Genomic DNA, 12,612 nt, shown 5'->3' with positions numbered 1-12,612 from the left:
GCAATGAGGAATGTAGTTCCAGGCTGAGACCGTGCCCAGCACTCAGGGAACCCCACACACACAAGTGTTAGCCATGCCACCAGAGCTGCTGGTGGCAGTTAGAGTGACAAGGGAAAGGATGACAGTAGTCACCATGACTTGGAGGACTGCCTGAGTTCTAGCCAGAACCTGGGTCCCTCGAGCCTCCTCCCCACCTTTCCCCAGTGCCCCTGGTTTCTCGGAGACTCACTACCTGTGCTCCTGTCACTGGGTGCTCAGGTAAGTCCTTGCATTGCTGCCAGCACAGGCTTTGTCATAAGCCATATAAGAACCTTGAGGGGCCTTCTGCGAGTTAATCTTTCCCACCCTGTGAGGGGAAACCAAACCAAGGTCCTCTCCAGTCCTCGGGCCCCCGTGGGGTCACCTGCCCAGCTCCAGCTGGATGCCTGAGCCCTGCACTCCCATTTCTGGTCCTTTGCTGCCCTCCAGGAGCTACTCGCCACCTTGTGCAGCCAGAAGATCAAACAGACTGTTCCAGCTGGATTGCAGGGCCTCAGGCAACTGGATCTTAAGAAGATGCCTGGTGAGAGAAAGAGAGACCCAATTCAGAATGTCCCACTACACTGACTCACTCTCTTTTTCCTTGCTTTCCCACTCCTCCCATCTTTATAGAGCCCTTTTCCTCCCTTAGGTATCATTAGAAGGTGGTTTCCTCTTTTCTTGACTTTTTTCTTAGAGCCAATGATCAGTGATTGAATGTGTTTGCAAAGGATCACCAAGGAGGCCTTCATGTTATTTTTATGGGCGGAAAATATGAAAAATAATGAGCACTTTTCTTTTTTTAACTGAAAAAGAAGGCCCTTATGATGTGTGTTTCCTCTGTTCTGGCATGGTTCAAAGGTAGCCTCTCCCAAAGTGGTGATAAGATGGCAGCTTCAGGCTTCCAACCTACCATTCTTAGTGGAAGAATGCTCTCTGTGAGAGTTCTGACAGAATTCCTGGGATTGCATCTCATCAATATAATTGTGCATGAGACCAGCATCTCCTATCCTGCGGAGTTGTATTTGCTGCCTTCCGCATTCACAAAGCCAAGCCAGAGAGAATTCTCTTTTCATTTTAGCCTCTTTGCCCTTTTTTCTTTCTTGTTCTTGCTGCCTCTGACTTTAGTGAAAAACCAACTGGGTCGTGTGTTTCCTCATATGTGGAGAACAACAGGGTCCTTATGAATCATCTTGTCAGAAGCTCCAGGAATAAATCTGAGGAGTGTCCTGGAAAGGAGGGTACATATCTCTTTTTTTCCCCCCCTCTACAAACAGGTAGTCTTCAAGGAACATGTTATTTGGAAGAATTTGCTCTTAAAGAGGCAGAACTTTTTTCTTTTCCTTAGTAATTAACTTCATCTTTTGTAGAAGAGTTTCAGAGACACTATTGCTTATAAAAGAAGTCCAACTGGAAGGGATCCTCCCCCGAATTTTTTTGTGCAACAAAAAATTTGCTGAATGTTGCCCATGTGCTGGGTACTGGGTGCAGTTCCTGGCAGTGAAGAAAATAAATAAAACCATAAAAAAACAAAAACTTGCCCTCATTTAAAAAAAACAAAACTTCAGGTTGTGGAAGGCAGGCAATAAACAAATAATTAAATAGTGTGTTACATGGTGTTTAGTGATCCAGGAGAAAGTAGATCAATAGGTTGTAATGGGTTGGGTGAGGAGGAGGTACTGGGGAAAACCCCTCAGCCAACCCTCTTTTAGAACTCTCCTTTCTCCCTGGATCCAGCCTGGTTTCCCTGCACACACCACCACTCTTAAGGGTGGGCTTTTGAATTAGTTGTGTTTCTTGCCTTCTCAGTAGCGCATACACCCATGGACACATCCGGACTGTGGATAATGAACAGTCCTGGAAGTAAGCTTTAGTCTATGCTCCTACAGTTAGTCTTTTATTTTAATAACTATATAACCTCTCTTATTGGATTCCTGACTTTTTTATTGAGGTATAATTGACACATAACATTGTATTCATTCAGGCATACAACATAGTGATTAAATATTTGTATATATTGCAAAATGATCATAGTAAGTCTACTTAACATCCATCACTACACATAGTTATAGAATTTGTTTTTTCTTGTGTTGAGAACTAAGATTTCTCTCAGTAACTTCCAAATATGCAATACAGTATTATTTTTTTATTAAGATATCATTGATATACTCTTATGAAGGTTTCACAAGCAAAACAGCGTGGTTATTATATTCACCCATATTATCAAATCTCCCCCATACCCCATTGCAGTCACTGTCCATCAGTGTAGCAAGATGCCACAGTGTCCCTACTTGTCTTCTCTGTGCTACACTGTCTTCCCCGTGACCTCCTCTACACTATGTGTGCTAATCATAATACCCCTGAATCCCCTTCTCCCTCCCTCCCCACCCGCCCTCCCCTACCCCTCCCCTTTGTAACCACTAGTCCCTTGTAATCTGTGAGTCAGCTGCTATTTGTTCCTTCATTTTTGCTTCGTTGTTATACTCCACAAATGAGGGAAATCATTTGGTATCTGTCTTTCTCTGCCTGACTTTATTTCACTGAACATAATACCCTCGAGCTTCATCCACATTGCTGTAAATGGTAGGATTTGTTTTCTTCTTATGGCTGAATAGTATTCCATTATGTATATGAACCACATCTTCTTTATGCATTCATCTACTGATGGACACTTAGGTTGCTTCCATATCTTGGCTATTGTAAATAGTGCTGCAATAAACATAGGTGTGAACATGCCTTTTTGAATCTGAGAATTTGTTTTCTTTGGGTTCATTTGTAGGAGTGGAATTCCTGGGTCAAATGGTATTTCTATTTTTAGTTTTTGAGGAACCTCCATATTGCTTTCCACAATGGTTGAACTAATTTACATTCCCAACAGCAGTGTAGGAGGGTTCCCCTTTCTCTGCATCCTCACCAACATGCGAGGATGTGAGTATTATTAACTGTAGTTGCCACTCTGTACATTACATCCTATAATTTATTTATTTTATAGCTGGAAGTTTGTACTTTTAGATTTCTTTCACCCATTTCACCTACCTTTGCACCCCTCACATCTGGCAACCACAAATCTGTTCTCTGTATCTATGAGCTTGTTTTTTGGTTTTTTTGTTGTAGTTTTTTAGATCCACATATAAGTGAGATCATGGAGCGTATGTCATTCTCTGACTTACTTCACTTAGCATAATGCCCTCAAGGTCCATCCACAATGGCACAAATGGAAAGATTTTATTCTTTTTTTGCAGCATAGTAAAATTCCACTGTGTATATGTATGTGTATTTATATATACATACACACACACACACACACACCACATTTTCTTTATCCATTCATCCATCGATAGACACTTAAGATTATTTCCATATATTGGCCATTGTAAATGATGCTATGGTGAACATGGGGGTGCATATATCATTTTGAATAATGGCTTTATTTTCTTTGGAAAAATACCCAGAGGCAGAATTGCTGGGCCATATGGTAATCTTCTACTTTTTTTTTTGAGGAACTTCTATACTGCTTTCCATAGTGACTGCACCAATTTACATTCCCACCAGCAGCGCACGAGTGTTTTCTCTTCTCCATTCCTCACCAACACTTGTTATTTCTTGTCTTTTGCATAGTAGCCACTCTGACGGGTGTGAAGTGATATCTCACTGTGGTTTCGATTTTCATTTCCCTGATGATCGGTGTTGCTGAGCATCTTCTCATGTATCTGTTAGTCTTCTCTATGCCTTCTTCAGAGAAATGTCTATTTTTTAGTCAGTTTTTTTGTTGTAGTGGTGGTGGTTTGTGTTTTGTTTTGTTTTGTTTTGCTAATGGGTTGTGTGAGTTCTTTATATATTTTGATTGCTAAGCCCTTATCAGGTATGTGATTTGCCAATATTTTCTCCATTTCAGTTGGTTGCCTTTTCATTTTGTTGATGGCTTCCTTTGCCATGCAGATGCTCCTTAGTTTGAAGCAGTCCATTTTCCTTATTCTTCATATAATGTACTTAACTTGAGGTGATCTGCAGATTTCTGGTCACAGGTATTTGACATAACTTGTGCTGTCTGTTGTCCAAATGCATGAGATGATTTATATGAAAGTACCTTTTAATTTAGCCCTAAAAAGGACAAAATTTGACTAGCACTACAAAATTTGAAGAGCAATGCTGCCTCCAAAGAACTCCTTGATATTAATAAAAATAAAAGAAGTATTAGACACTGATTCTGGGCCGAGTTAGCTGGTTTAGCGAGTGGGGGGCCCAGTGCCCCAGTGTCCCCAACAAAATAATCAGTAAACATTTGTAAGGGGGAACACCTCTGTGCGATGGCCATGCGGGTTTGGACTAGGATGCTGGCAGTCAGAATGGGAATTGCTGAGAGGGGTTTCAGTGGTGAACTTGAAAAGAATGGACCACTGAGGAAGAGGACGGTGATATCAGTGAATTCATGGAAAAGGAGCAGGCATCCTCTTGGGATAAAATGAGGACCTAGATTTGTTCAAGGCTGGTTTGAGTGGTCATGAAGGATGCCCATGGGTCTAGGAATCAAGGATCAGGGAAGGTAGTTTGGAATGAGAACAAACTTGGGTTGAAGATCAAGATTTGGCAGTCTAAGCAGAGAGATGATTGCTACTGCCCAGAAGTAGATGCAATGCTGCAGAAGGAAGGCAAAAAGCTATGATAAAACTCGGGGGATTCCATTGCTTAGGAGCAAGAGAAAGAAAAGACATGAGAACAGGAAAAGTTTTATGAGTTGAGGAAAGAGATTATTTTGTGCCATTGGGTCATGGGAAACTTCATGGAAAAGGAATCATTTTAATTGTTAATCCCACCTACCCCCCCACTCCGAGATTCCTGGACTCTCACCAAATGCCAGATTATATGGTTGTATTCCCTACCAAATACATAGTGACTTTTACTATTCTCTGTTCTAGGTGCTTAATACAAACAACTCAGTTAATCATTATAACAAGCTTAGAAATGATTTTCACCATTTCACAAATGAAGAACAGAGAGGTTAACAAATTTGCTCAAGGTCACACAGCCATTTAGTGGTAAAAGCAGGATTTAAAGCCAACCAATTTGATTCTAAAGGCTAGGATTTTGGCCACTACACCATTTTCTCTCTATATAAAGCTTCAGTGAATAGTTGGATTTAACCTGAGCTTTTAAGGGGATGCTTTCTAGCAAGTTTCTTCTTTTTTTTTTTTTTTTGGTACCAGCAATATACAATTACATGAGCAACATTGTGGTTACTAGATTCCCCCCATTATCAAGTCCCCACCACATACCCCGTTACAGTCACTGTCCATCACTGTAGTAAGATGCTATAGAATCACTACTTGTCTTCTCTGTGCTATACTGCCTTCCCGTGCCCCCCCTACATTATGTGTGCTAATCATAATGCCCCTTTTCCCCCTTATTCCCCCCTTCCCACCCATCCACTCCAGGCCCTTTCCCTTTGGTAACTGTTAGTCCATTCTTGGATTCTGTGAGTCTGCTGCTATTTCGTTCCTTCAGTTTTTTCTTTGTTCTTATACTCCACAGATGAGTGAAATCATTTGGTACTTGTCTTTCTCCACCTAGCTTATTTCACTGAGCATAATACCCTCTAGCTCCATCCATGTTGTTGCAAATGGTAGGATTTGTTTTCTTCTTATGGCTGAATAATATTCCATTGTGTATATGTACCACCTCTTCTTTATCCATTCATCTACTGATGGACACTTAGGTTGCTTCCATTTCTTAGCTATTGTAAATAGTGCTGTGATAAACATGCAGATGTCTTTTTCAAACTGGGCTCCTGCATTCTTAGGGCAAATTCTAGCAGGTTTCTTCTTATAACTGAACTGCATTTCTCATTTTCTACACATTCCATTGTTTAACATTTCCCACCAGGTACTTTTAGCTGGCACACTCCCATGAAGGCCTTACCTTCATGGGAGTTTTCCTGGTCTTCTCATGTTAAGTGGAGGCAACCTTCTCCCCTTGGCACTGTGAAGGTCATTAGAGTCCCACTAGATAAGCAAATAACACATGGAGTGTGCATTATATCCTCCCTTTTATAGCAGAACACACCAGCACCACTAAGTGCTTTTTAATCACCCCAGATTTGCAAGAGTATGTCCTAATGACACTTCCTAAAGGGCATCATTACTTCCACAAAAATGTTTCCTCATAAAATATTTATTAAAATGCCTAATAAATCCTGTCTTGGCCAATTACACCAAATCTCCACAACCTTGAACCTCTGTCAGAAAATTAGGTCTTGCTTTTCCTCCTTCTCGGAATAATCCTCAGCTGCATCTCAGCAGTGACAAATTTTGTTTGGTGCCCACTCCAAATATTTAGTCTCACATTGATGTGCTCCTTGAATTAAGTGGCAGACAGTGGTCAGAAGAATTATAACATGTCTGAGGGGCATAGTTGCTTTCAACATCTTCAGGAAGGAAACTAAAAATGAGTGAGGAAAATAAGCTGAGGATGAGTCAGTGAGATTGTCCATAAGTTGCTGCAAAGGAAATAGTGGCCATGCTTTAAGACCTCCATAAATATCATGTTCTAAAACACCTTGAAGATGTAAATGCCTAACAGTTATTACCTGTGGGGACAAGTCAGTATACAGTGTTCAGTACCAGCCAACTCAGGATGTCTGTGCTGCTTAAAGAATGATCTAAACACTCCAAGTATTTTGAATCAACTGCATTCAAAGAAAAGGCAAAGTAATAGTCAAATAAATAATCAAACAGATGAGATCTCTCAACTGTATTTTGTAACAGACAGATTTACAAAATCAGTGAAAATCAGAACAAAGGTACAAATTATGTTAGAACTTTAATCAAATTGCTTCTAAGGCTACAAAACAGTAAGGTATTTATTTGTGCAGTTAACTCTGTGGCTTTTTTATTTTTTAGATGAATTTCCCAAGTATAGGCATATGGCAGAAGACTTGTGGTTCATGATGATTCCTTGTTAAGAATCAGAAGCATCTGTAAATAGCAGTGTTTCTTTTGGGGGTGGAGATTATATACAGAAGGATGAATGCAATGGAGGAAAACCAAAGAGGTGAAAAAACAGCAGAATAAGCTAACTTGTGTGTGCCGGACAGCGCTGGTCCCACCTGCTGGTGCTGTGGCATAGTTTTAAAAGTGTACTGGAATCCTGGAGCCAGTCAGAAGGTATTTTTAACCACATTCCCAGCTCTCAGCCTCTGATGAAATTTGTATCATACTCTCATTGGCAGTGATATTTAAAATACTTTAAAATAAGCCTGGCAAAGACCAGTCAGAATGGACTCCTGTGGTAAACACTTGGTTGGTAAGGGTCTAGTCCCTGGAGGAACCTGTTTTGACTGCCTCCCGTTGCTGGTTGCCTCTGGCCCACGTGGTTCTGGACCCATTAGCTAGGCTTCAGAGGGACCTGGGCACCTGCAGGAACAAAGGGCAGGCTGAAGTGATCAACTCTAGGTTTGCCTCCTCTCATAAAATATAACGACATTTAAAGGGTCTTTGTTAATAAGATATCCCCCTGTCTTCCCGTAATTGGAATCTCTTTTTCTGTCAGTGGAAAAGGAACACAGTAAAAAAGCAAAGAGTAGGAAGAATATTCAGCCAGGGTGACACTCCTTGGATTCTTTCCTATCTCTTGCCACTTACTAGCTGAGATTTTGATGAAAAATGTGCCCCCGAGAACCAGTTTCCTTACCTGGAACAAAAACCTGCAATAGATAGAGGTGTTGCAATGACACATTGCTTGTAAAAAAGCTCTGTAGTCTGTTAAAAAGTTAAATATGATATATACATATGCATATATATATATGTATATGTATGCATATATATATATGTATATGTATATACACACACAGTATACCTGTATTTTACCGTAGGAAACCTAATATTTTAAGAAACCCTGTAAGAAGAATTATCATTTTAAGAGAATAGCCCTAAATTCAGAAAGCCCATGTTTTTATATATTGAGATTGTTTTTTAAAGAAGTAAATTTCACAAACTAACTCTTCTCCAGATCACTTTGGTGCTTAATCGTATATATATACATAGTGTGTATATATACGTATGTGTGTATATATATATAAATATATATATATATAGAGAGAGAGAGAGAGAGAGAGAGAGAGTACCTTTTGCCTGCTTTATATCTTCATAGTCCTCACTTAGTGACTCTCAAAAATTTGCTAAGTTTAAGGAGTTGTCTAGACAGCTAAGTCACCGTAATTAACATGGTTCATTAGAGGGTTCCAAAAACACATGCTTATATTAATCTAGGTTATTCTGCCTGGGGGTGGCTTCTGTTAGGAGACTGTGGTCCATTTCCACCAGTTGCCTTGGCCATTTGGGACCTTTACAAGTCAGTAAATTTTGAGGTAGAAAGCTTGCATTGCTGAAGGCACTTTGAGTTCAAGATCTGAAGCTAGGCACATTAGGCAAAGAGGGGGAAGGGCTTAGGGCAAGAAGGCTGAACTGAGAACGGCTCCCAGGGAAATCTCTGAGAACTAGAGAGGCCAAAAATGGAAGAAGGTGGGAACACATGGCAGATTCCTTCATTTCCTGGAAAAGGCTTACTCCAGGATGGCTCTATTTCTGTAAGATTCCTGGAGTTGAGCCTAAGCAGGTTAATAGGATGTATGTGGATTGGCAGCCACACTATCTAAAGGGAAAAAATTCCCTTAATTGGAGCCCTCAGGAACTTTCCAAAGGACTCCAGGATCAGTTATTTCTCCTACAAGAAAATTGGACATTTTAGTAGTTCTGAAGGTCTTCCTTAGGACTAGAGGACAGAGCTTACCAAAAAAAAAAAAAAAAAAGTTATAGTAAAAGAGGAAATGTATGATCATTTTAGCCTTAAGGAAGAAGCAAATTAGATCTGAGTAGACATAATAGCAGGGGGGGCAAGAAATTCCTGTGTGATTTTGAGTTTTATTTGAATAGACATTAATAAAATGGGCTGGAGTGTTGATATTCCACCAGCAAGGTTTTACTAATGCTATTTGACAGCTGCATATTCTGACTACTTGGATTTTAAGAAAGATTTTAAATTTGGAGAAGAATCTTTTAAAGCCCTAACTATCAATATTTATCTCACTTTAGCTAATAACCCAGTTCTCTAGCACTAAGGTACATTTCTATTTAAAACAGAAAATATCAAGGAGACTAAATATTCCTAGGGATGACCTAACAGAGATGAAAAGTAGATGGGCTGACATTCAAAGACAGATTTATGCTCATTGGAACAGTTATAAAAATGTGATTCTGCAATACAATCCATTTAATATACTTTCCTATTGATTAGTGGTAGCTGACTGCTTTAACTAGCCTATCCTAGGTAAGGCAATCCTGTTCCTTTCATAAACCTTTAAAGTAGCTGCTTACAATATTCACCTGTTTTTCACAAGAAATTATTTTTCTATTGGACCCAAAATAGAAAGCATATGCATTTCAGTGCCGGTGGATTGAGGTTATTTGACTTAAAATGGAATTTATGAATAAAGAGAAAGCTCTATCACTTAATTTCAAATATTGGCAGGTATTTTAGAAACCAGCGTGAAAGGTTTTCATTTTTTTTTTACAACCTTAGAGTAGAGATTACATGAATAATTTGTATAGTCCTGGAAATAATAATCAAATAGTTTGAATAGTGACATATCTTTTCATTTTGACTAATTGATTTTTTTTAAGTTCCTGGCCAAATGTAGATTTTTGTTTGTTTGTTTCAGTTTTCTGAATGTTTGTGTTAACTCCTGTGGAAGATTCTTGGATTTGATGAAGTTCCATACCAAATGTGAGTTTGTATTGACTCCATAGTGAATAAGCTGGTGCTTGCAGATGAAGAAATGTGCCCCTCCTTCTTGTCATTTTGTGAATGGATTGTGAAGGGTTTGTTAATTTGCTCTTCACTCCACTGGAGCAGATACTCACAAATATCTGCTGTGTCACAAGACCGTTTTTATTTGCATGATGAGAAGAATGGTTTGAGGAAGGTTGTTTGGGAAATGGGAAAACAAATACATTAAAAATAGAAGTACTTGGCCTTGGCTGCTTTTTTGCCTGGTATCTTTAGCTAGTCCTGCCTGTGTGGATTTCCAGCCAAGTCCTATTTCAGAAAGCATGATTAAAGGGGCCGGGCCCCCGGCTGTCTGATGATCTGCCTTGTCTCGGCCCTTCCCCTCAGCCCTTCTTGCCTTTCATCACTACACCTAGACTGCCTGGGCCCGCAGAGGTGTGCGGAATACCGGAGAACCTTCCTGACTCTATTTAGAACTGCTTTTCTTCTATTCTCTACTGAATCCCAGAGATGAGCTGCCTCCCCCCTCTGCTTTCTTTTCTTCTTGTTGTGAAAAGAACGTAGTATATGATACATGTGTTTCTCCGTAAAGTAAGAGTGCAAGCATTTCACTTGCATTCCCAGTTAAGTGAGACACACGAAGCGCACTGACTTGATGCTGAGACAGAAAGGGGTGGGGGCAGCTGAACTGGCTGTAATACACAGCCCTTCGCCTAAAACCGAAAGCATCGCCCAGTGCTTTGTATGAGATTTATGGAATGGCTCCTCTCCCAGCGTTGTCCCTGCTTTCTGCAATTTGGTGCTTCGTTGCTATCGAAACAGCCCACTGTGATTGTGCAGGGGGAGGGGGCCGTGGTGGGCAGGGGCGGTGGTAGTAGTGAATGACACAGCTTTGCCAGATGCCATGTAGCGGACCTCTGCATCAGCCAAGAGGAATTAAGCTTTGTCACTCCCCACTGGGACTACCTTTCTCCTGGTATGTGCGCAAGGAACGCATATGCTGCTGCAGGCACCAGAGCAGAGCCCTGAGTACACTTTGCCACAGAAAGCAGTGAGCAAGAATGATAGCCGTCTCTTTTAAATGCCGTTGTCAAATTCTGAGGCGACTTACTAAAGGTACTGTGATTTCCTTGTTATTCACTCAGCGAGTCCGTTGCAGTAGCCTGTATACACAGTTTAATGGTTTGTACTTTAAAATATGACTGCCTTTACCATTTATTGTCAGGCAACAAAGAACTCGGTGAAATAGGTATAGATATACACGTACAGGTGACTCAGTTTTGCTTTCTGTCCTTACATCCTGGTTATGTTCGTGCTGAAATCAAGAGCAAACCTAGCCTGTGTGGTTTTTTTTTTTTTTCTTAACGACTTCATTCATTGCTGAAAAGAAAACGTGTTTGGGTCCGGTGCTGAAGTTCTTATGGAAACCGTCATTTTGCATTCTGATTGACTGGTCAAGGGGGGTCAAGTGTGTGTCGCTGTCCTTTCTGTGATGCATGCACGAAATGCAGTTGGCAGCTTCAGGACTTGCACAGCTGGTGAATCTACTGAATCATTGTTTATTCTTTTAATTCCCAACGTCTCATGAGCTTTTTCCCAGGACAGCTTTAATTTTTTTATGTGTTAGAGCTACATGTTCAGAAATGCAGGTAATTTGAAATGCTGCGGTCCTATATGATAGTTGAAGAAGTTTATTGGAAAGTAAAAATCATTGCTCTGTATGTTATCATCAGGAATCACCCTGGCTTGAGATTGTGTTTCTTAGAGCTCTACAATATTAATTAAATGTCCCTGTAATGTTTAAAATATGCTTTTCTTCAAAATCACTCTGTCTATGCCATTTCAATTACTTTGCATGCGTTCTCTTACAAAGTTAGTGGGTAGTTACTTTAAAAATCCTGTCTTAGGTACATATAGATATGTGAGAACTCTTGCCTTATTTCTGTTGGATGGAATCTAGTTTAGGGAGAATTTATTTTTTTTAAAAAAAACCTTCACTCTAAGTAAAAGTGTGTAGCTGCAAATGCCTTTCTCTTTAAGCCTGTAATATAGAGGACTGTCAAGTAATTAATGGCTGTAATTATGCCCTAGAAGCTCTGAACCTATAAATATGTTAATGGATGCTCTTTCTATCAGTTTAGCTTGACATATCAGAGTACTTTGATCACCAGCAGTGCAGCTAAAAATGCAATTAATATTTTATTTGGCAGAAGAATGAGCACAAAGCAAATAGTGAGAAATAGATCTTGAGTCAATAACAGGAAAGAGAATAAATACTATAGCCCAACTTACTGAATGCATTTGTCAGTTGTTTGGATAGCAAAGCTAGTGCTTTAAAAGGTACTTTGGGGGAAATATAGGTAAGACTATCCATTTTAAATTAGGCTGTTAGCATCTGGTAGTAAATTCTGTTTTGACTTTATCCTCTGCACCTGGCACAAATGTACGATTTCTGTTTATGAATCACTATTAAAAGACTACCCTTCATGTATGGTTTTGGCTAAGACTTTTAAAGACAGGTCTCTTATTCTAAAAAGTTCTTTTCTTAGTCACTTTGGCATTTATCTTGATGTTGAGAAGTTAATGCTCTTTTTACATTATAATCATGAAACCATATTTTCTATGCATGGGTATCAGAAATTCTTTTATAAATACTACGTACTGGGATGAGAATGAATTTAACCAATTTTTAGTTACAAATAACTTCTAACTTTTTCCAGTTTTCTGAGTCTTTTGAAAGCATCCATCTCCTGCAGTGAAGGTAGATTTAAATGTTTACTAAGATAGTTACAAAAAATCTAGATAAATGGAAGT

General features: G+C 39.7%; 1 protein-coding gene across 7 annotated transcripts in view; it reads left to right on the top strand.

Moving 5' to 3' along the window:
- Positions 1–12,612, top strand: part of GRIP1 (glutamate receptor interacting protein 1) — a 643,653-nt gene that overhangs the window by 354,429 nt on the left and 276,612 nt on the right. The window contains exon 1 of one of the 7 annotated variants that reach the window (XM_037007168.2): positions 8,185–10,914. The exons of the other annotated variants lie outside the window; for them this stretch is intronic. Coding sequence (XP_036863063.2) covers positions 10,860–10,914 — 55 coding nt within the window. The 5' untranslated portion in view covers positions 8,185–10,859. Of the gene's footprint in view, positions 1–8,184; positions 10,915–12,612 lie in introns of those variants that run through there. 7 annotated transcript variants of the gene reach the window in all.

This window comes from Manis javanica, chromosome 10 (assembly GCF_040802235.1).
Source record: "Manis javanica isolate MJ-LG chromosome 10, MJ_LKY, whole genome shotgun sequence".
Classification (NCBI taxonomy): domain Eukaryota; kingdom Metazoa; phylum Chordata; class Mammalia; order Pholidota; family Manidae; genus Manis; species Manis javanica.
The sequence above is the reverse complement of the archived record's forward strand: the minus strand, read 5'-3'. Positions and strand labels throughout refer to the sequence as shown.